At 45.7% G+C, this 22,587-nt stretch overlaps 2 protein-coding genes across 2 annotated transcripts in view; both read left to right on the forward strand.

Moving 5' to 3' along the window:
• Positions 1-416: 416 nt before the first annotated feature.
• On the forward strand, positions 417-9,528 carry LOC121562360 (protein NLRC3; the record flags this gene model as incomplete). The annotated part of the gene is given in 10 exon segments (XM_045219350.1): positions 417-560; positions 3,159-3,352; positions 3,514-4,103; positions 4,244-4,285; positions 4,287-5,279; positions 5,525-5,562; positions 8,062-8,235; positions 8,402-8,575; positions 9,035-9,081; positions 9,218-9,528. Coding segments are annotated over 10 exon segments (2,682 nt in total), but the record flags the coding sequence as incomplete, so codon positions are not given.
• A 7,820-nt stretch (positions 9,529-17,348) lies between these two features.
• Positions 17,349-22,587, forward strand: part of LOC121560146 (NACHT, LRR and PYD domains-containing protein 1 homolog) — a 40,622-nt gene continuing 35,383 nt past the window's right edge. The window contains exons 1-4 of the mRNA XM_045219348.1: positions 17,349-17,367; positions 17,695-17,732; positions 18,377-18,441; positions 18,574-18,788. Of these exons, the coding sequence (XP_045075283.1) occupies positions 18,434-18,441; positions 18,574-18,788 (223 nt within the window). The 5' untranslated portion in view covers positions 17,349-17,367; positions 17,695-17,732; positions 18,377-18,433. The remainder of the gene's footprint in view (positions 17,368-17,694; positions 17,733-18,376; positions 18,442-18,573; positions 18,789-22,587) is intronic.

The following is a 22,587-nucleotide window of genomic DNA, read 5'->3' on the forward strand; positions in this document are numbered from 1 at the left end:
TTATTGTAGCTGAGTGAGCTGTGACTTACATCTAAAATGAGTCTCTCTGGGGAGAGAGAGGAGGGGACCACTGCCTCTAAAATGAGTCTCTCTGGGGAGAGAGAGGAGGGGACCACTGCCTCTAAAATGAGTATCTCTGGGGAGAGAGAGGAGGGGACCACTGCCTCTAAAATGAGTCTCTCTGGGGAGAGAGAGGAGGAGACCACTGCCTCTAAAATGAGTCTCTCTGGGGAGAGAGAGGAGGGGACCACTACCTCTAAAATGAGTCTCTCTGGGGAGAGAGAGGAGGAGACCACTGCCTCTAAAATGAGTCTCTCGGGGGAGAGAGAGGAGGAGACCACTGCCTCTAAAATGAGTCTCTCAGGGGAGAGAGAGGAGGAGACCACTGCCTCTAAAATGAGTCTCTCTGGGGAGAGAGAGGAGGGGACCACTGCCTCTAAAATGAGTCTGTCTGGGGAGAGCGAGAAGAGAGTCACTGCCTCTAAGAGGAAGTATTCTGAGAGAGAGGAGGGGACCACTGCCTCTAAAAAGAGTCTGACACAAGACACCAGTTCTAAGAGGTAAGAGATAAATTGTAAATATAGTTATTTTAAGAGAAGTGTTTCCAAAAATCCTTTGACCAGGGGGCCTCCCGAGTGGCGCAGTGGTCTAAGGCACTGCATCGCAGTGCTAGCTGTGCCACTAGAGATCCTGGTTTGAGTCCAGGCTCTGTCGCAGCCGGCCGCGACCGGGAGATCCATGGGGCGGCGCACAATTGGCCCAGTGTCGTCCAGGTTAGGGGGGGGGTTTGGCCAGCAGGGATGTTCTTGTCCCATCGCGCACTAGCGACTCCTGTGGTGGGCCGGGCGCAATTCACGCTGACACGGTCGCCAGGTGTACGCTGACACGGCTGGATTTCAGGTTAAGCGGGCATTGTGTCAAGAAGCAGTGCGGCTCGGCTGGGTTGTTTATCGGAGGACGCACGGCCCTCGACCTTCGCCTCTCCCGAGTCCATACGGGAGTTGCAGCGATGGGACAAGACTAACTACCAATTGGATGCCACGAAATCTGTAATGTATCATGTTGTGTGAAATTTAACAAGGTCGCAAACTTATAACTTGACATTTTGAATACATTCAATAAGATTTGTAAGCATTTATTTTCAGAATTAATACAAGCCCATTTACTGCTATGAATATTCTACTGTGAATCAAAAATACACTTGCAGATTTGTTTATCTCTGCACGCTTAACGTTCTGTCAGTGTCACATCACCAAGAGATTCGTAAACTTGTAAAAAGTTATAGAAAGAGATTCGCATGTAAAAACAAAATGGTTTCAGCAGCTTTGTGGGCATGACCTTTTACTCCTGACCAATCAGCCAAAACCACAGCTGCCTATTGTTGCAACCATTGGCTGGATTGTTCCATCATTCAAATCTCAGGAAGAGGCTTGAAGAGGAACCGTACTTACAACCATGAATCTCAATGTGCGACCATGAAATTCAAAATACAAACTGTCAGGGTTCTGTCATCATTATAACCCCATAGATCATCATCTGGATTATAATGATGACAGAACCCACCAGAATAAGACCCTGGATATTTATTGAAAGGAGCATCAAGCTTGTCACCGGGCCCTTTCACCACCCTGTGAAGTTCATCAGAACTTATTTCATCTGTAGCCTAATAAACGACATGCTTTCCTGAGTCGTAGTGGGAGGACCACACAGCATGTCATCTCGTGACTCCAACTTTACTTCCATATGATGGATATTATATCAATATTTGCGGATAAATGCGTTTCCACCGCCATTTCTGGCATAATTAATTTTACAAACACAAAAAGATCCCACAGCGTATTTTGTTTTGTCGACATTTGGAAAGTTTACTGAAAAATTTGCTGTTTCAATCAGGCCGGTCTTGGAAATTCTTGCAAGTCAACCATTTCATCTCAATCAGTTGAGTTTTGTACAGTGCTGTTTTGTGTTTTGAATGAAGTACAGTGAGCGAATTGTAGAGCAGATGATGTTAACAAACTGCAGCATACCTGTGTTTTGTTTCAATCACTGCACATATTTTGCCTAGTGGCACTCTGTTGGGTTTTGGCCACATGAGAGAAATTTGACCATTCGCACAGTCATCTTAACATCTCATAAGAAATGTGGTGTTTTTTGTCTTCCAGTAACTTTATACTATGCTATTATATTGGGTTCTGTAGAATACTATCAGTATGTGATCTTGCAGACATTGATTGATGTAGCTTTATTAAACAAGTACCATTCTCCATTCATCACTGAAATGGCCAGAGTAGTCTGTTCTCTGGACAGTGAATGAGTTGAGTAGAGACTGTGTGTAAAGTAGAGAATCCCATAGTGAATGAGTAGAACAGAGACTGTGTGTAAAGTAGAGAATCCCATACAGTGAATGAGTAGAGTAGAGACCGTGTGTAAAGTAGAGAATCCCATACAGTGAATGAGTAGAGTAGAGACTGTGTAAAGTAGAGAATCCCATAGTGAATGAGTAGAGTAGAGACTGTGTGTAAAGTAGAGAATCCCGTACAGTGAATGAGTAGAGTAGAGACTGTGTGTAAAGTAGAGAATCCCGTACAGTGAATGAGTAGAGTAGAGACTGTGTGTAAAGTAGAGAATCCCATACAGTGAATGAGTAGAGCAGAGACTGTGTGTAAAGTAGATAATCCCATACAGTGAATGAGTAGAGTAGAGACTGTGTAAAGCAGAGAATCCCATACAGTGAATGAGTAGAGTAGAGACTGTGTAAAGTAGAGAATCCCATAGTGAATGAGTAGAGTAGAGACTGTGTGTAAAGTAGAGAATCCCGTACAGTGAATGAGTAGAGTAGAGACTGTGTGTAAAGTAGAGAATCCCGTACAGTGAATGAGTAGAGTAGAGACTGTGTAAAGTAGAGAATCCCATAGTGAATGAGTAGAGTAGAGACTGTGTGTAAAGTAGAGAATCCCGTAGTGAATGAGTAGAGTAGAGACTGTGTGTAAAGTAGAGAATCCCGTACATGCTTCAGATTTTTTGCAATCTGGAAAAGGCTTCAGAACAGCAGCCCCTCATTTCAAAGAAACATCAGGACTTGAGTTCAGCTATGCAGTTGTTGATGTGATATTGATGCACTATTGATGAAGTGATCTGTCTCCCTGTTTTGTTGAAAGTGTCCAGAAGCCCAGAGCAGAGTCACCTACACCCAGCCGGGAACCTCTGAGACGTGGCAAAATGTCTGAACAACAGATGAAAAGCTCTGACTACCAGTTGGACTATGAAAACGTTCAGGATCCAGTTGAGACGATGGAGGGGATTGTCAGCGAGGGTGCTGTAATGTTCACACACAACCCTCTGGGTATGAGGAGTAAGACTGGGAGTTACAACAGCCCTCCCGTCCACACCTTACATCTTTCTCTATTGATCAAATTACTGCTTTAATATTAGATCATGTTGATCAGTTTTAACTTTCAAAAGTTAATCTTCTAGTTTTATGGGATTAATATCAATCTCATTGTTTTCCTACAGGTCAAACTCTTCTGACAGTCCAACAAGACATTAAGGCTAAACTGAAACACAAGTATCAACACATATCTGAAGGAATTGGAAACCAAAGTCTGTTAAAGGACATCTACACAGAGCTCTACATCACAGAGGGTGGAAGTGGAGGGGTCAATAATGAACATGAGGTGAGACATATAGAGATGGCATCCAAGAAACAAACCACACAAGAGACACCAATCAAATGCAACGACATCTTCAAGCCTTTAGCTGGACAAGACAAACCTATCAGAACTGTGCTGACAAAAGGAATCGCTGGCATTGGAAAAACAGTCTCTGTGCAGAAGGTCATCCTTGACTGGGCAGAGGGAAAAGCAAATCAGGACGTTCATTTCATGTTTCCTCTTCCTTTCCGTGATCTGAACCTGAAAAAGGACCAATACAGTCTGATGCAACTTCTTTCCCACTACTTCTCAGAGCTGAAAGAGATTAACAGCATTGAAGATGGTGAAACCAAAACTGTTTTCATTTTTGATGGTCTGGATGAGTGTCTACTTCCTCTAGACTTCAAAAACAATGAGAGGTGCTGTGATGTCACGAAGCTAACCTCGGTGGACGTGCTGCTGACAAACCTCATCAAGGGGAATCTGCTTCCCTCTGCTCTCCTCTGGATAACCTCACGGCCTGCAGCAGCCAATCAGATCCCACCTGAGTGTGTTGACCAGGTGACAGAGGTACGAGGGTTCAATGATCCACAGAAGGAGGAGTACTTCAGGAAGAAAATCACAGATCAGAATCTGGCCAATGAAATCATCAAACACATGAAGACATCAAGGAGCCTCCACATCATGTGCCACATGCCAGTCTTCTGTTGGATATCAGCCACTGTCCTTGAGATGATGCTGAAAGAGGCAGAGAAGGATGAAGTCCCCAAAACTCTGACCCAGATGTTCACACACTTCACGCTCATCCAAATCATTGTGAAGAACAAGAAGTACAACAAAGCCACAGAGACAAACCCAAAGGAACTGTCTCAGTCAGACAAAGAGATGATCCTGAAACTGGCAAAGCTGGCTTTCCAACAGCTGCAGAAGGGCAACCTGATCTTCTATGAGGAGGACCTGAGAGAGTGTGGCCTTGATGTCACAGAGGCATCAGAGTACTCAGCATTGTGTACAGAGATCTTTAAAGAAGAATCTGGGCTGTACCAAGACAAGGTCTACAGCTTTGTGCATCTGAGCATTCAGGAGTTTCTAGCAGCAGTGCATGCTTTAGAATCATGTCTGGACAAGAAGGAAAATGTTTTTTCCACCACTAGTGAGGATGAAGATGAGGAGTCAATCCAGTTGTCTGATTTACACAGGAGAGCAGTGGACCAGGCCTTGAAGAGTGAGAATGGAGACCTGGAGCTGTTCCTCCGCTTCCTTCTGGGTCTCTCACTGGAGTCCAATCAGAATCTGTTACGAGGCCTTCTGACACAGACAGGAAGTACAACACAGAGCAATGAGGAAACAGTTGAGAGAACAGTCAGGTACATTTCAGACAAGATCGAGGAGGAATCCTCACCAGAAAGGATCATCAACTTGTTCCACTGTCTGAATGAACTTGGTGCCAACTCTCTAGTTGAAGAAATGCAAACCTCCCTGCGATCAGGAACTCTTTCAGAAACAAGACTAAAACTTGACCAATGTTCAGCCCTGGCCTACCTGTTACTGATGTCAGAGGAGGTGCTGGAGGAGTTTGACCTGAAGACATACACCACATCAGGGAAAGGTTATCAGAGGTTGCTGCCGGTAGTGAAAACCTGCAAGAGAGCACTGTAAGTTCTGCTATTGAGTTGATGTATACAGTATCATTATTCTGAAGGATTTGTATATCTAACAGATGATCTCCTCTCTCCAGACTGGATCGCTGTGAACTCACATATGAATCCTGTGAGACTCTGGCCTCAGCTCTGCAGACACCAAACTCCCCCCTGAGAGAACTGGACCTCAGCTACAATGACCTGGGAGACAGAGGAGTGGAGCTGCTCTGTGTTGGACTAACCAGTCCACTCTGCAACATACAGACACTAGTGTGAGTTAAATATCTTCAGTATCCACTGTGTGTGTTTATATATTATGTATGTAGTTAGTATGTGTATGTTTTTAACATTATTTGAACATCTTAGTAAATATGCAGAAACATACATAAAATGTGATAAATATATCAAACTAAGGTTAAATGTCTTGAGTGAGTTAGTATGTTTTTAACATTGTTTAATCATGTGTCCTTCTGTTATTGTCTTAATGCATCTCATTATTCTTAAAGCTTTGCATATTTAACAGTATATCACTATATCTCCTCTCTCCAGACTAGCTGGCTGTGAACTCACATATGAATCCTGTGAGACTCTGGCTTCAGCTCTGCAGACACCAAACTCCCCCCTGAGAGAACTGGACCTCCGCTACAATGACCTGGGAGACAGAGGAGTGGAGCTGCTCTGTGTTGGACTAACCAGTACACTCTGCAACATACAGACACTAGTGTGAGTTAACTTTCTTCAGTATCCACTGTGAGTGTTTATATATTCTGTATGTACTGTATACTGAACAAAAATATAAATGCAACATGCAACCATTTCAAAGGTTTTACTGAGTTACAGTTCAAATGAGGAAATCAGTCAATTGAAATAAATTCATTAGGCCCTAATCTATGGATTTCACATAAATGGGAATTCAGGTATGCATCTGTTGGTCACAGATACCTTTAAAAAAATAAGTATTGGTGTGTATCAGAAAACCAGTCCGTATCTGGTGTGACGACCATTTGCCTCATGCAGCGCGACACATCTCCTTCACATAGAGTTGATCAGGCTGTTGATTGTGGCCTGTGGAATGTTGTCCCACTCCTCTTCAATGGCTGTGCGAAGTTGCTGAAAACTGCCGGGAACTGGAAGACGCTGTCGTACACGTCGATCCAGAGCATCCCAAACATGCATGTCTGGTGAGTATGCAGTCCATGGAAGAACTGGGACATTTTCAGCTTCCAGGAATTGTATACAGATCCTTGCGACACGGGGCCGTGCATTATCATGCTGAAACATGAAGTGATGGCGGCGGTTGAATGGCACGATAATGGGCCTCAGGATCTCATCACGGTATCTCTGTGCATTCAAATTGCCATCGATAAAATGTGATTGTGTTCGTTGTCCGTAGCTTATGCCGGCCCATACCATAACCCCACCGCCACCATGGGGCACTCTGTTCACAACGTTGAAATCAGCAAACCGCTTGCCCACACAATGCCATCACGACGCCATACACGCTTTCTGCCATCTTCCCGGTACAGTTGAAACCGGGATTCATCCGAGAAGAGCACACTTCTCCAGTGGCCATCGAAGGTGAGCATTTGCCCACAGAAGGCGGTTACGACGCCGAACTGCAGTCAGGTCAAGACCCTGGTGAGGATGACGAGCACGCAGATGAGCTTCCCTGAGACGGTTTCTGACAGTTTGTGCAGAAAGTATTAGGTTGTGAAAACCCACAGTTAAATCAGCTGTCCTGGTGGCTTGTCTCAGACCATCCTGCAGGTGAAGAAGCCGGATGTGGAGGTCCTGGGCTGGCGTGGTTACATGTGGTCTGTGATTGTGAGGCCGGTAGGATGTACTGCCAAATTCTCTAAAACGATGTTGGAGGCGGTTTATGGAAGAGAAATTAACATAAAATTCTCTAGCAACAGCTCTGGTGGACATTCCTGCAGTCATCATGCCAATTGCACGCTCCCTCAAAACTTGACACATCTGTGGCATTGTGTTGTGTGACAAAACTGTACATTTCAGAGTGGCCTTTTATTGTCCCCAGCACAAGGTGCACCTGTGTAATGATATCATGCTGTTTAATCAGCTTCTTGATATACCACACCTGTCAGGTGAATGGATTATCTTAACAAAATTGATTATCTTAACAAAGGAGAAATGCTCACTAACAGGGATCTAAACAAATTTATGCACAACATTTGAGAGAAATAAACTTTTGTGCGTATGGAACATATCTGGGATCTTTTATTTCAGCTCATGAAACGTGGGACCAACACTTTACATGTTGGGTTTATATTTCTGTTCAGTATAGTTAGTATGTGTATGTTTTTAACATTATTTTAACATTTTGGAACATATCCAGAAACATACATAACATATATAAAACTAAGGTAAATATCTTGAGTGAGTTAGTATGTTTTTAACATTGGTTAATCATGTGTCCTTCTGTTTTTATCTTAATGCATCTCATTATTCTTCAAGCTTTGCATATTTAACAGTGTATCAACATATCTCCTCTCTCCAGACTGGCTGGCTGTAAACTCACATATGAATCCTGTGAGACTCTGGCCTCAGCTCTGCAGACACCAAACTCCCCCCTGAGTGAACTGGACCTCAGCTACAATGACCTGGGAGACAGAGGAGTGGAGCTGCTCTGTGTTGGACTAACCAGTCCACTCTGCAACATACAGACACTAGTGTGAGTTAACTTTCTTCAGTATGAGTTATTATGTGGATGTTTTAAACATTTGTTAATCATGTGCTCTTCTGCCCTCTAGTCTAGGTCAGTGTGGTCTGACAGAGGGTTGCTGTTCAGATCTGGCCTCAGTCCTGAGTTCATCCAACTCACAACTGAAACAACTGGAGCTGAGAGACAATGACCTGCAGGACTCAGGAGTTACACTGCTGTCTGCTGGACTGGAGGATCCAGACTGTAAACTACACACACTGGGGTATGTACAGCTGTTTCAGTCAGGTCGGTACTGAGCTTAGTAAAACAAATACTCTGAACATCTGATGTTTCATCACAATGTTTGTGTCATGGACAAATATATGGGTGTCCTACAAGATGATTGACACCAGTCCACCAACCTAGCCAGCTGTTGTGTCTCTCTGTAGGCTGTCTGGCTGTCTGGTCACAGAGGAGGGCTGTGCTGCTCTGTCTTCAGCTCTGAGGTCAAACCCCTCCCACCTGAAAGAGCTGGACCTGAGCTACAATCACCCAAGAGACTCTGCAGGGGGACTGCTTTCAGCTGCTCTGGTGGATCCCACAGATAAACTGATGAAGCTGAAGTAAGTCAGAATAGATGTCCTAATAGTGTGAGCAGTGGTTGTGTCCTATGTAGTGTAGTAGGTTCAGTAACATGAGGACATGATGGTAGAATACAGGGGACGTTTACCCAGCAGGCTTAGCACTCCAACACAGCATACATCATCACCACATGAATACTCTTCTTCTGTATCTCTGATATCCTGTTGGAATTGTACTCTGTTCTGTATGCAGTAGGTAGGATAGAATACCTGTATGTCTCTAGTAATGAATTGTACTCTGTTCTGTATGCAGTATGTAGGATAGAATACCTGTATGTCTCTAGTATTGAATTGTACTCTGTTCTGTATGCAGTATGTAGGATAGAATACCTGTATTTCTCTACTAATGAACTTGGATAGTGCACCAGAACACAACAATATGGTTTAAATGTTGACTGCTTTATTAGGTCTTTGTCAGTCAATAACCTGTTTCTCCAACAGTGTGGATCATGGTGGAGAGTTCAGGCTGAAACCAGGGCTGAGGAAATGTAAGTCTCTTCAATCCTAATTAACTACATATTCAGAACTACAGTAACATAGTAACTAATCAATACTTGTTCTCTACCTACAAAACAACATTTTATATGAAGATGTGGTTTGATTAAACTCTCCTTTTGTCTACAGATGCCTGTCATCTCACCCTGGACCCAAATACAGCAAACCCAGACATGATACTGTCTGAGGGGAACAGGAAGGTGACACGGGTGGAGGAGAAGCAGCATTATGAAGACCATCCAGACAGATTTGACCATCATCCCCAAGTTCTCTGCAGAGAAGTCTTATCTGGATCTCGTTATTACTGGGAGGTGGAGATGGATGGTGGCGGGGCTGACATTGGTGTGGTGTCCAAAGGAATGAAGAGGAAGGGAGAGGAGGATGACAGTTGTATTGGAGCCAATAGGAAGTCCTGGTGTTTATTCTGCTCTGACAGTGGATATATCTTTTTAATTGCTGGAGTCGGCAGATCCACCCCTGGTCCTGTTTCTAACATAGTTGGAGTGTATCTGGACTGGCCAGCTGGTACTTTGTCCTTCTATAGTGTGTCCTCCTCTGGTACACTGACACACCTTTACACAGAACACACCACATTCACTGAACCCCTCTATCCTGGGTTTGGGTTTGGGGTTTCCTCCTCCTCCTCCTCAGTGACCCTGTGTCAGATAGATGACCAACACATTCAAAGGTGAGTCATAGCAATGTTTTATCATGTGTTTTCCTCTGGAATCATTCCTACAAATAGATTATTAGTAGTGGTGTGTTTTAATGTGTTCTGTTGGACCTACTGTCAACGCGTGCTGTAGGTGGGTGCAGTGGTGGAATCAAACGCAGGACACAGACGGATAGTCCAACAGACTTTAGTGATCGCCAAACACGGCAATAGGTCAACTCTTGCCCGAAGGCGAAATACGCACGAAGGCGAAACAAAACAAAAGCGCACAAACAGGTGCGTAAATACTCCAACAGTGGAGGGACGCTCAACCGAGCGAAAATACAGGAATAACGCCCTATACATGAATGACAAAAATCAATAACACACAACACTAGGCAAACACAACGAGAAACTTATAGAACACTAATTAGGCTAAACAAGAACAGGTGTGACAACAAACAGACAAAAGCAAACGAACATGAAACATACAACGGTGGCAGCTAGTATTCCGGAGACAACGAACGCCGAAGCCTGCCCGAACAAGGGAGAGAGGCAGCCTCGGCCGAAACCGTGACAGTACCCCCCCCTTGACGCGTGGCTCCAGACGTGCGCCGACTCCGGCCTCGGGGACGACCCGGAGGACGCGGAGCAGGGTGCGTCGGGTGCCCACGATGGAATTCCGTCAGGAGAGACGGGTCCAAGATGTCTCTCCTCGGCACCCAGCACCGCTCCTCCGGACCGTACCCTCCCACTCCACTAGATACTGGAGACCCCCCATCCGACGTCTCGAATCCAAGATGGACCTCACAGTGTACGCCGGTGCCCCCTCGATGTCCAATGGGGGCGGAGGAGTCTCCCTGATCTCACTTTCTTGGAGTGGGCCAGCTACCACCGGCCTGAGAAGGGACACATGGAACGAGGGGTTAATACTTTTATATTCAACAGGCAGTTGTAATTTGTAACACACCTCGTTCAACCTTCCCAGGACTTTAAATGGCCCTACAAACCGCCGACCCAGTTTCCGACAGGGCAGGCGGAGGGGCAGGTTTCTGGTAGAGAGCCAGACTCGATCACCAGGTGCGTACACCGGTCCCTCACTGCGGTGGAGATCGGCGCTCGCCTTATGACGTCGGAGGGCCCGCTGCAGGTGGACATGTGCAGCGTTCCATGTCTCCTCCGAGCGCCGCGCCCACTCATCCACCGCAGGAGCCTCGATCTGGCTCTGCTGCCAAGGTGCCAGAACCGGCTGGTAACCTAGCACACATTGAAAAGGGGTTAGGTTAGTGGAGGAATGGCGTAGGGGAATTCTGGGCCATCTCGGCCCAGGGAACGTACCTTGCCCACTCCTCCGGCCGGTCCTGGCAGTATGTTCTAAGAAACCTACCCACATCCTGGTTCACGCGTTCCACCTGCCCATTACTCTCTGGGTGGTAACCCGAGGTGAGGCTCACCGAGACCCCCAACCGCTCCATAAAGGCTCTCCAGACCCTGGAGGTAAATTGGGGACCCCGATCAGACACAATATCCTCGGGTACCCCGTAGTGCCGGAACACATGGGTGAATAGTGCTTCGGCGGTTTGCAGGGCAGTAGGAAGGCCCGGCATGGGGAGCAAACGACAGGCCTTAGAAAACCGGTCCACAACGACCAGTATAGTGGTGTTCCCCTGTGAAGGAGGAAGGTCAGTAATGAAATCCACCGAGAGGTGAGACCATGGTCGTTGTGGAACGGGCAGGGGTAGTAACTTACCCCTAGGCAGATGTCTAGGCGCCTTACACTGGGCGCACACCGAGCAGGAGGAAACATAAACCCTCACATCCTTCGCCAACGTGGGCCACCAGTACTTGGCACTAAGACAGTGCACTGTCCGGCCGATACCAGGATGTCCAGAGGAGGGTGACGTGTGAGCCCAATAGATCAATCGATCCCGAACCTCGAGCGGAACGTACTTCCGACCCTCAGGGCATTGCGGTGGACTAGGGTCGGTGCGTAACACCCGCTCGAGTTCAGCATCGACCTCCCACACTACCGGTGCCACCAGACACGACTCCGGCAGTATGGGGAGTGGGCTCCACGGACCTCTCCTCCGTGTCATACCGCCGAGACAGCGCATCTGCCTTACCGTTCTGTGACCCAGGGATGTACGTGATCTTAAATGTAAACCTGGTCAAGAACATATTCCATCTTGCCTGGCGAGGGTTCAGCCTCCTCGCTGCCCGGATGTACTCCAGGTTACGGTGGTCCGTCAAAATGAGGAAAGGGTGTTGAGCCCCCTCAAGCCAGTGCCTCCACACCTTTAGGGCCTGTACCACGGCTAACAGCTCCCTGTCCCCTACGTCATAGTTCCGCTCCGCCGGACTGAGCTTCTTAGAATAAAAAGCACAGGGGCGGAGTTTAGGTGGCGCGCCAGACCGTTGTGAAAGCACGGCTCCTAGACCGGCCTCTGACGCGTCCACCTCTACCTGGAACGGCAAAGAGGGATCCGGATGCGCCAGCACCGGGGCTGAGGTAAACAGGTCCTTCAGCCTCCCAAACGCCCTGTCCGCCTCGGCCGACCACTGCAGACGCACCGGACCCCCCTTCAAAAGAGACGTGATGGGAGCTGCCACCTGTCCAAAACCCCGGATAAACCTCCTGTAGTAATTTGCAAACCCCCAAAAACTGCTGCACCTCCTTCACAGTGGTTGGTGTTTGCCAATTACGCACGGCCGACACCCGGTCTACCTCCATCTTCACCCCTGACGCAGACAACTGATACCCCAAAAAAGGAGACTGACTCCTGGAAAAACAGACACTTCTCTGCCTTAACATACAGGTCGTGCTCCACCAGCCTCCGCAACACTCGGCGCACCAGGGCCACATGCTCGACACGGGTAGGCGAGTACACGAGAATGTCATCTATGTACACAACCACCCCCTGCCCCTGCATGTCCCTGAAGATCTCATCCACGAATGATTGGAAAACTGACGGAGCGTTCATCAACCCGTATGGCATGACCAGATACTCGTAATGGCCCGAGGTGGTACTAAAGGCTGTCTTCCATTCATCGCCCTCCCTGATGCGCACCAAGTTGTACGCGCTCCTGAGATCTAATTTAGTGAAGAAGCGCGCCCCATGCAATGACTCAGTCATGGTCGCAATCAGCGGGAGTGGATAACTGTACTTCACCGTAATCTGATTGAGACCACGGTAATCGATGCACGGGCGCAAACCACCATCCTTCTTCTTCACAAAAAAGAAACTCGAGGACGCAGGGGAAGTGGAAGGCCGTATGTATCCTTGTCTCAGAGATTCGTCTATGTAGGTCTCCATAGCTTTTTTCTCCTCTTGAGACAGAGGATACACATGGCTCCGTGGGAGCGCAGCTCCTGCCTGGAGGTCTATCGCACAATCTCCCTGCCTATGGGGCGGCAACTGCGTCGCCCTCGACTTACTAAACGCAATCGCCAAATCCCCATACTCAGGGGGGAACGTGCAATGCGGGCACCTGGTTTGGACTCTCCACCGAGGTAGCCCCTACGGAAACGCCTAAACATCTACCCACACACTGGGCAGACCACTCCATCAGAGCCCTCTCCTGCCACGAAATAGATGGGTTATGGGTACTCAACCAGGGCATGCCCAGCACCACCGGATACGCAGGAGAGTCAATCAGAAATAGCTGAATCATCTCCTGATGACCCCCCTGCGCACACATCCTAAGTGGCGCAGTGACCTCCCTGATCAAGCCCGCACCCAACGGACGACTATCTAGGGCATGAACGGGGAAAGGGACATCAACAGGAAGAAGGGGAATCCCTACAGCTAAACAAAATTTCTTATCAATAAAATTCCCAGCCGCGCCTGAATCTACCAGCGCCTTATGCTGGGAATGAGGTGCTACCTGTGGAAAACGCACAGGTATACAGAAATGTGCAACAGAGAGCTCTGGGTGAGTGGGGCGCCTACTCACCTGGAAGGAATCCCCAGTGCGGAACCTGTCGTCCTCTCCCCTAGGAGGCCATCCCCAGCACCTAGCCGCGGTGTGTCCTCCCCGACCACAGTTGGTGCAGGGGATGGACCCCCTAGTAAGCCGACCCCTCCTCTCTCTAGCGCCAGCGCCCCCGAGCTCCATGGGGCACGGCTTGGAGGCGCTGGAGGGTGAAATGGACGGACCCCCTCGGAACGTCCGCGGGTAGCTAGCAGGTTATCCAGCCTGATGGACATGTCGACCAACTGGTCGAACGTGAGGCTGGTGTCCCTACAGGCCAGCTCCCGACGGACGTCCTCTCGTAGACTACATCTGTAGTGATCGACGAGAGCCCGATCATTCCACCCTGCATCTGCCGCTAGAGTACGGAATTCGAGGGCGAACTCCTGAGCACTCCTCCTCCCCTGCCGGAGGAAGACCAGACGCTCCCCCGCCGCTTTCCCCTCCGGGGATGGTCAAACACCGCCCTGAAGCGGCGGGAGAACTCCTCGTAGGTTATGGTGTCCGCGTCGATCCTCCTCCACTCCGCGTTGGCCCATTCCAACGCCTTCCCGGACAGGCAGGAGATCAGGCGGACACGCTCTCATGTCCCGAGGGCGCCGGGTGCACGGTGGCCAGGTACAGCTCCACCTGGAGAAGGAAACCCTGGCACCCAGCCGCGGTTCCATCGTAAGCCCTCGGGAGCGAGAGTCGGACTCCTCGGGGTTCCGGTGCGGGAATAGGCTGACTGGCCGATGGTGCTGGCAGGGCGGGTGGCGGTGGAGGCGTCCCCCAGCCTCGAATGGTGGTGATCACCTCCTGCAGTGCGGTCCCCATCTGCAGGATCTGGTCACCTTGTTCCCGGACCCTGTCCTCCAGCGTCGCCTGGGCTGCTGCGGCTCCTGCTGATTCCATTTAAAAGGTGTGTTATTCTGTCAACGCGTGCTGTAGGTGGGTGCAGTGGTGGAATCAAACGCAGGACACAGACGGATAGTCCAACAGACTTTAGTGATCGCCAAACACGGCAATAGGTCAACTCTTGCCCGAAGGCGAAATACGCACGAAGGCGAAACAAAACAAAAGCGCACAAACAGGTGCGTAAATACTCCAACAGTGGAGGGAAGCTCAACCGAGCGAAAATACAGGAATAACGCCCTATACATGAATGACAAAAATCAATAACACACAACACTAGGCAAACACAACGAGAAACTTATAGAACACTAATTAGGCTAAACAAGAACAGGTGTGACAACAAACAGACAAAAGCAAACGAACATGAAACATACAACGGTGGCAGCTAGTATTCCGGAGACAACGAACGCCGAAGCCTGCCCGAACAAGGGAGAGAGGCAGCCTCGGCCGAAACCGTGACACCTACAGACAGTTAGATTAGTAGTAGTGGTGTGTTTTAATGTGTTCTGTTGGACCTACAGACAGTTAGATTAGTAGTGGTGTGTTTTAATGTGTTCTGTTGGACCTACAGACAGTTAGATTAGTAGTGGTGTGTTTTAATGTGTTCTGTTGGACCTACAGACAGTTAGATTAGTAGTAGTGGTGTGTTTTTAATGTGTTCTGTTGGACCTACAGACAGTTAGATTAGTATTAGTGGTGTGTTTTAATGTGTTCTGTTGGACCTACAGACAGTTAGATTAGTAGTGGTGGTGTGTTTTAATGTGTTCTGTTGGACCTACAGACAGTTAGATTAGTAGTGGTGTGTTTTTAATGTGTTCTGTTGGACCTGCAGACAGTTAGATTAGTGGTGGTGGTGTGTTTTAATGTGTTCTGTTGGACCTACAGACAGTTAGATTAGTAGTAGTGGTGTGTTTTTAATGTGTTCTGTTGGACCTACAGACAGTTAGATTAGTAGTAGTGGTGTGTTTTTAATGTGTTCTGTTGGACCTACAGACAGTTAGATTAGTATTAGTGGTGTGTTTTAATGTGTTCTGTTGGACCTACAGACAGTTAGATTAGTAGTAGTGGTGTGTTTTAATGTGTTCTGTTGGACCTACAGACAGTTAGATTAGTATTAGTGGTGTGTTTTAATGTGTTCTGTTGGACCTACAGACAGTTAGATTAGTAGTAGTGGTGTGTTTTAATGTGTTCTGTTGGACCTACAGACAGTTAGATTAGTAGTAGTGGTGTGTTTTAATGTGTTCTGTTGGACCTACAGACAGTTAGATTAGTAGTAGTGGTGTGTTTTAATGTGTTCTGTTGGACCTACAGACAGTTAGATTAGTAGTGGTGTGTTTTAATGTGTTCTGTTGGACCTACAAACAGTTAGATTAGTAGTGGTGTGTTTTAATGTGTTCTGTTGGACCTACAGACAGTTAGATTAGTAGTAGTGGTGTGTTTTTAATGTGTTCTGTTGGACCTACAGACAGTTAGATTAGTATTAGTGGTGTGCTTTAATGTGTTCTGTTGGACCTACAGACAGTTAGATTAGTAGTGGTGGTGTGTTTTAATGTGTTCTGTTGGACCTACAGACAGTTAGATTAGTAGTGGTGTGTTTTTAATGTGTTCTGTTGGACCTGCAGACAGTTAGATTAGTGGTGGTCGTGTGTTTTAATGTGTTCTGTTGGACCTACAGACAGTTAGATTAGTAGTAGTGGTGAGTTTTTAATGTGTTCTGTTGGACCTACAGACAGTTAGATTAGTAGTAGTGGTGTGTTTTTAATGTGTTCTGTTGGACCTACAGACAGTTAGATTAGTATTAGTGGTGTGTTTTAATGTGTTCTGTTGGACCTACAGATAGTTAGATTAGTAGTAGTGGTGTGTTTTAATGTGTTCTGTTGGACCTACAGACAGTTAGATTAGTATTAGTGGTGTGTTTTAATGTGTTCTGTTGGACCTACAGACAGTTAGATTAGTAGTAGTGGTGTGTTTTAATGTGTTCTGTTGGACCTACAGACAGTTAGATTAGTAGTAGTGGTGTGTTTTAATGTGTTCTGTTGGACCTACAGAGAGTTAGATTAGTAGTGGTGGTGTGTTTTTAATGTGTTCTGTTGGACCTACAGACAGTTAGATTAGTATTAGTAGTGTGTTTTAATGTGTTCTGTTGGACCTACAGACAGTTAGATTAGTAGTAGTGGTGTGTTTTAATGTGTTCTGTTGGACCTACAGACAGTTAGATTAGTAGTAGTGGTGTGTTTTAATGTGTTCTGTTGGACCTACAGACAGTTAGATTAGTAGTAGTGGTGTGTTTTAATGTGTTCTGTTGGACCTACAGACAGTTAGATTAGTAGTGGTGGTGTGTTTTTAATGTGTTCTGTTGGATGTACAGATGTTTCCTCTCCTATGTCTCACTGTAGTGTCAGTTTCACTCTAACCACAAGAGGGCATCAGAACCTGTTAAAATGATAACTGGTGACTTCACGTCTCTAGGGGCTTTCATCAAGATAAGCAATGTCACCTGTAATGTCACCGTCAGTATTGACTTCATGGAAGTTGACATAGTGTTATGTCACATTAGGCAATGCACCCTACATAGGGAGCTGTTCTGTCACCCTTTATACACCCTTTGTATTGCTTATGAAGACTGTATGAATGCTATATAAAGCCTTTATAAGTTGTATTTAGTTTAATCACAGTCTATCCTTCTGCTTTCCCAACAGCAGAGACCATGGTGGAGAGTGTTGTATCAAGCCTGGACCTGAGAACACCAGAGACCAGATATGTGAGTGTTAACTGATAATTGTTTCAATATCTGCGGTGCTGCTCGTACAACATAATTTAGCTGACTCTACCTTTAAGCTCTCATCCTGGGATCTACCAGAAATCAGGCCCCCAACATCTCCAAAACATGGACCAGAACCATGTTGTTTCCTGCTTCCACAAACATTCATTAATATAACACTAATGTCAGATTATGGTATGATAATGAGTGTACATAATGAGACTGTTGCTCACTTACATTCATTTTTATTACAAGTCTGTTTAATATATATTAATTCATTATTACATGAGATTGTCCGTTTTAAATAACAACTACTTTTGACTTCAGGGATTCCTCAGAGCTGTAAGACTTGTGACCATGTTGAGGTAAGTCATAATGTCAATTCTCACTTTTACATACCTTCAGGAGTCAGGCACAGTCTGAAAGCCAGGTGTGTACTGACCAACCATTCATCCTGGGATATAGACAGTCCTGTGTTCTGCTTTAGTAATATAAACACAGTCTGAAAGCCAGGTGTGTACTGACCAACCATTCATACTGGGATATAGACAGTCCTGTGTTCTGCTTTAGTAATATAAACACAGTCTGAAAGCCAGGTGTGTACTGACCAACCATTCATACTGGGATATAGACAGTCCTGTGTTCTGCTTTAGTAATATAAACACAGTCTGAAAGCCAGGTGTGTACTGACCAACCATTCATACTGGGATATAGACGGTCCTGTGTTCTGCTTGTAGGCATGCAGGATTTTAGCTGTTGTCATATTTTTTCATTAGACAGTTTTAATTGGATAAATCACCAGCATTCCATGTAACATTGAATAAAGACATTAGATTAGTTACTTTGGTTAATGGGCCAGTTTCCCGGACACAGATTAAGCCTAGTCCTGGACCTTAAAGAACTTTCTATTGAAACTTCCATTGATCATGCTTTAAGTCCAGCACTAGACTCAATCTGTGTCCAGGAAACTGGCCCCATATGTATAACTGACATGCTTGTCCTTGTTCAGGACTCCACACACTGGCTTCCGATTGAACCCTTGACTTCCACTGTCCAGGAAGTGACAATGTTCAGGTAAAATAACTACTTTTTACATTTCATTCCGCTTGCTAGTGTATTTCCCCATTACCTTTGGGAATAGGCTTCTAATCCAACCTCTCCATTTGACGATTGACCCTCTCTACCATATCTTGTTGTTGCCCTCAGGCACAGGACACCCAAAGGGCGTTATGAGTGCACAGTGTCTGGGCTCCGCTGGGTGTGTGAGAGAGATGTCATTCTGAAGTATCACTTCAGGAACTGGGAACCCTACAGTCAACTTCTGAAAGACATGCAGTACGGACAAGGTGGTCCATTGCTGGACATCACTATGGAGTTAGGTGAACTGGAGGAAGTTCATCTGCCACACTTTGTCTGTTTAGGTAAAACCATATAGACATAGTATTCAGAAAGACATTTCCATGTAACTGAGTTTCACTTCCTGAATGAATGAATGAGCTATTCTGGGAGTTTGAGTTTACTGTGATCTGATACCGCATATTCTTTGTGTTTTAGTTGGATGAATAATACAATATTTGTCTTTCTGTCTCCTTTTTATTGTGTTGTTCAGGGACCAACCCTTCCCTGAGGAATGAGATGAAGATTTTTCATGTAGAGGAACATGGAGTGTCTGTTGAGGAAGTGCATGAGGTCACCAGATTCCATGCCAAAATTCTCCATCCCAGGTTCTCAGTTATCTCTGTTATACTGAGCTATATCTTTAAGCGGAACATAGATGTCCACTGTGAGCTGATGCTCTATCTGACAGTGAAAAAGCAAACACTAATTCCACGCCTATACCTGTTCCCCAGAAACCCCAGCCAAATACAGGTGAGGTACCATTCTTTTAGAGGTGACCTTAACTAAGCAGTGGTACGGTTTATGTTGACACTCATAACATGAAGATAATAGTTTGTTGCTAGTTTTCTGAATAATGTTTGAATAAGACTATACATTGACTGGCTGTGTATTTCATGCCTCGTTTCGCAGGCTGTGGAACAACAGGAAAAGTCTGAAGGGTCTTCAAGGGTTCTCATCTCAAGACCAGAGCAGGCCTTCAAACTGAATAGTTACTTCAGACTGAACATTCCCTGTTCTACCTACATCAATCCACCGGTACAGTTTTAGTAGACTAAGAACATGAATCTGACATTTTAAGTCACATTTCTATCCATTGCTCTCTCTCGCTCGATGGCTCTCAATTCACATGGCTTTATTGGCATGGGAAACATATGTTTACATTGCAAGCAATCTCTCTCTCGCTCTCTCCATCTCTCTCCAGAAGATTCATCTCATACATAGAGACTCCACACCAAGCTTTTTCAGGGCAGTTGTGAAAATGACAGGGGTTGACATTGAGATGGAATTATTTGGTGATGATGAGAGGATTGCATGGAAAGAAGTGGTATCACAAGGTAGGAGCATATGTCAATCATAACTTTGTACTTTTGTAACAGATGCTATTTAGAGTGATATAACCTCATTTTATTTATCTTTCAGATGAATACATCACTGCCACCCATTCAACAAGTAAGTAAACATGAGTTACAGTGCATTCAGAAAGTATTCAGACCCCTTGAATTGTTCCACATTTTGTTACGTTACAGCCTTATTATAAAATTGATAAAATCGTGTTTTCCCCCTCATCAATCTACACAAAATACCCCATAATGACAAAGCAAAAACAGGTTTTTAGACATTGTTGCAAATGTATATATATAAAAAAAACTGAAATATCACATTTACATAAGTATTCAGACCCTTTACTCAGTACTTTGTTGAAGCACCTTTGGCAGCGATTACAGCATCAATTCTTCTTGGGCATGATGCTACAAGCTTGGCACACCTGTATTTGGGGAGTTTCTCCCATTCTTCTCTGCAGATCCTCTCAAGCTCTGTCAGGTTGGATGGGGAGCGTCGCTGCACAGCTATTTTCAGGTCTCTCCAGAGATGTTCGATAGGGTTCAAGTCCGGGCTCTGGCTGGGCCACTCAAGGACATTCAGAGACTTGTCACGAAGCCACTCCTGCGTTGTCTTGTCTGTGTGCTTAGGGTCGTTGTCCTGTTGGAAGGTGAACCTTCGCCCCAGTCTGAGGTCCTGAGCGCTCTGGAGCAGGTTTTCATTAAGGATCTCTCTGTACTGCTCCATTCATCTTTCCCTCGATCCTGACTAGTCTCCCAGTCCCTGCCGCTGAAAAACATCCCCCCAGCATGATGCTGCCACCACCATGCTTCACCGTAGGGATGGTGCCAGGGTTCTTCCAGATGTGATGCTTGGCATTCAGGCCAAAGAGTTCAATCTTGGTTTCATCAGACCAGAGAATCTTGTTTCTCATGGTCTGAGAGTCTTTTGGTGCCTTTTGGCAAATTCAAAGCGGGCTGTCATGTGCCTTTTACTAAGGAGTGGCTTCCGTCTGGCCACTCTACCATAAAGGCCTGATTGGTGGAGTGATGCAGAGATGGTTGTCCTTCTGGAAGGTTCTCCCATCTCCACAGAGGAACTCTGGAGCTCTTTCAGAGTGACCATCAGGTTCTTGGTCACCTCCCTGACCAAGGCCTTCTCCCCCAATTGCTCAGTTTGGCCGGGCGGCCAGCTCTAGGAAGAGTTTTGGTGGGTCTAAACTTCTTCCATTTAAGAATGATAGAGGCCACTGTGTTCTTGGATACCTTCAATGCTGCAGAACTGTTTCGGTACCCTTCTCCAGATCTGGGCCTCGACACAATCCTGTCTCGGAGCTCTACGGACAATTCCTTCGACCTCATGGCTTGGTTTTTCCTCTGACATGCACTGTCAACTGTGGGACCTTATATAGACAGGTGTGTTCCTTCCCAAACATGTCCAATCAATTAAATTTACCACAGGTGGACTCCAATCAAGTTGTTCAAACATCTCAAGGATGATCAATGGAAACAGGATGCACCTGAGCTCAATTTCAAGTCTCATAGCAAAGGGTCTGAATACTTATTTCGATAAGGTATTTCTGTTTTGGAATATTTTTTTATTCTGTATATTTTGTATTCTTCTGTTCACTCTGTCATTTAAGTCATTATTGTGGAGTCACTACAATGTTGTTGATCCATCCTCAGTTTTCTCCCATCACAGACATTGAACTCGTTAACTGTTTTAAAATCACCAATGCCTCATGGTGACATCATTAAGCAGTTTCCTTCCTGTCCTGCAGCTCAGTTCAGAAAGACGACTGTATCTTTGATGTGTCTGTGTGGTTTAATACATCACCCACAGGATAATTATTAACTTGACCATGCTTAAAGAGAGATTCAATGTCTGATTTGTTATTGTTACCCATCTACCAATCACTGCCCTTCTTTATGAGGCTTTCTAAAAGATCCCTGGTCTTTGTATATAGTTGAATCTGTGCTTGAAATGCAACACTTGACTGAGGGACCTTCCAGATGTTGAATGTATGGGGGACATTTCCACTTTGACATTAGAGGATTCTGAGTAGATTGTTGATAAAACATTAATAATCTATTTTCAATGACTTCTCAATAAACCTAACAGGAATAATTATTATTTCAATTTTCTATTTTAAATTGACTGACTTTAATTGGAATTGACCACAACCCTGGAGTCGGCTCTATACAAGAAATGACTATCAGAGGAATGATAACTGGAGAGACTGGAAGATGTAGAAACAGCTGCTGTTAACCCTAAAGCCATATTAATTTAATTGACCCCCCCCTTCAGCATTAACAGTCCCTGACATTCCTGCTGAGGAGTTTCTGAAGAAACACTGGGCTAAACTAATTCAGCGAACCAAAAACTCAATGCCAATAGCAGATGATCTGTGGTCAAAGAACATGATTGGTGAAGAAGAGCACTCCAGAATAACAGCTGAAACAACTGAACAGGACCGAATGAGAAAACTACTGAAAGCAGTCATCCCCAAAGGACCAGAAGTGACGGGAGCTTGTCTCAAAGCTCTCGTTGAACATGAAAACCATCTTGTTAAGGACTTGAGTGAATCTAGGTAAGACAGTTTTCATTGCTCCCTCCCTTGAATATGTGTAATGATTAAAATATAGGTCAAATAAAAACACAGCTACCCAGATCAAAGAGGAACTGTTTTTCCAGAATGGAAGCATGTTTTTGTGTTTCAGTCTGTAATAAATGACTGTTATCTTATTGTAGTTACATCATAGGACCATCATCACATCATTA

This window comes from Coregonus clupeaformis, unplaced genomic scaffold (genome assembly GCF_020615455.1).
Source record: "Coregonus clupeaformis isolate EN_2021a unplaced genomic scaffold, ASM2061545v1 scaf2296, whole genome shotgun sequence".
Classification (NCBI taxonomy): domain Eukaryota; kingdom Metazoa; phylum Chordata; class Actinopteri; order Salmoniformes; family Salmonidae; genus Coregonus; species Coregonus clupeaformis.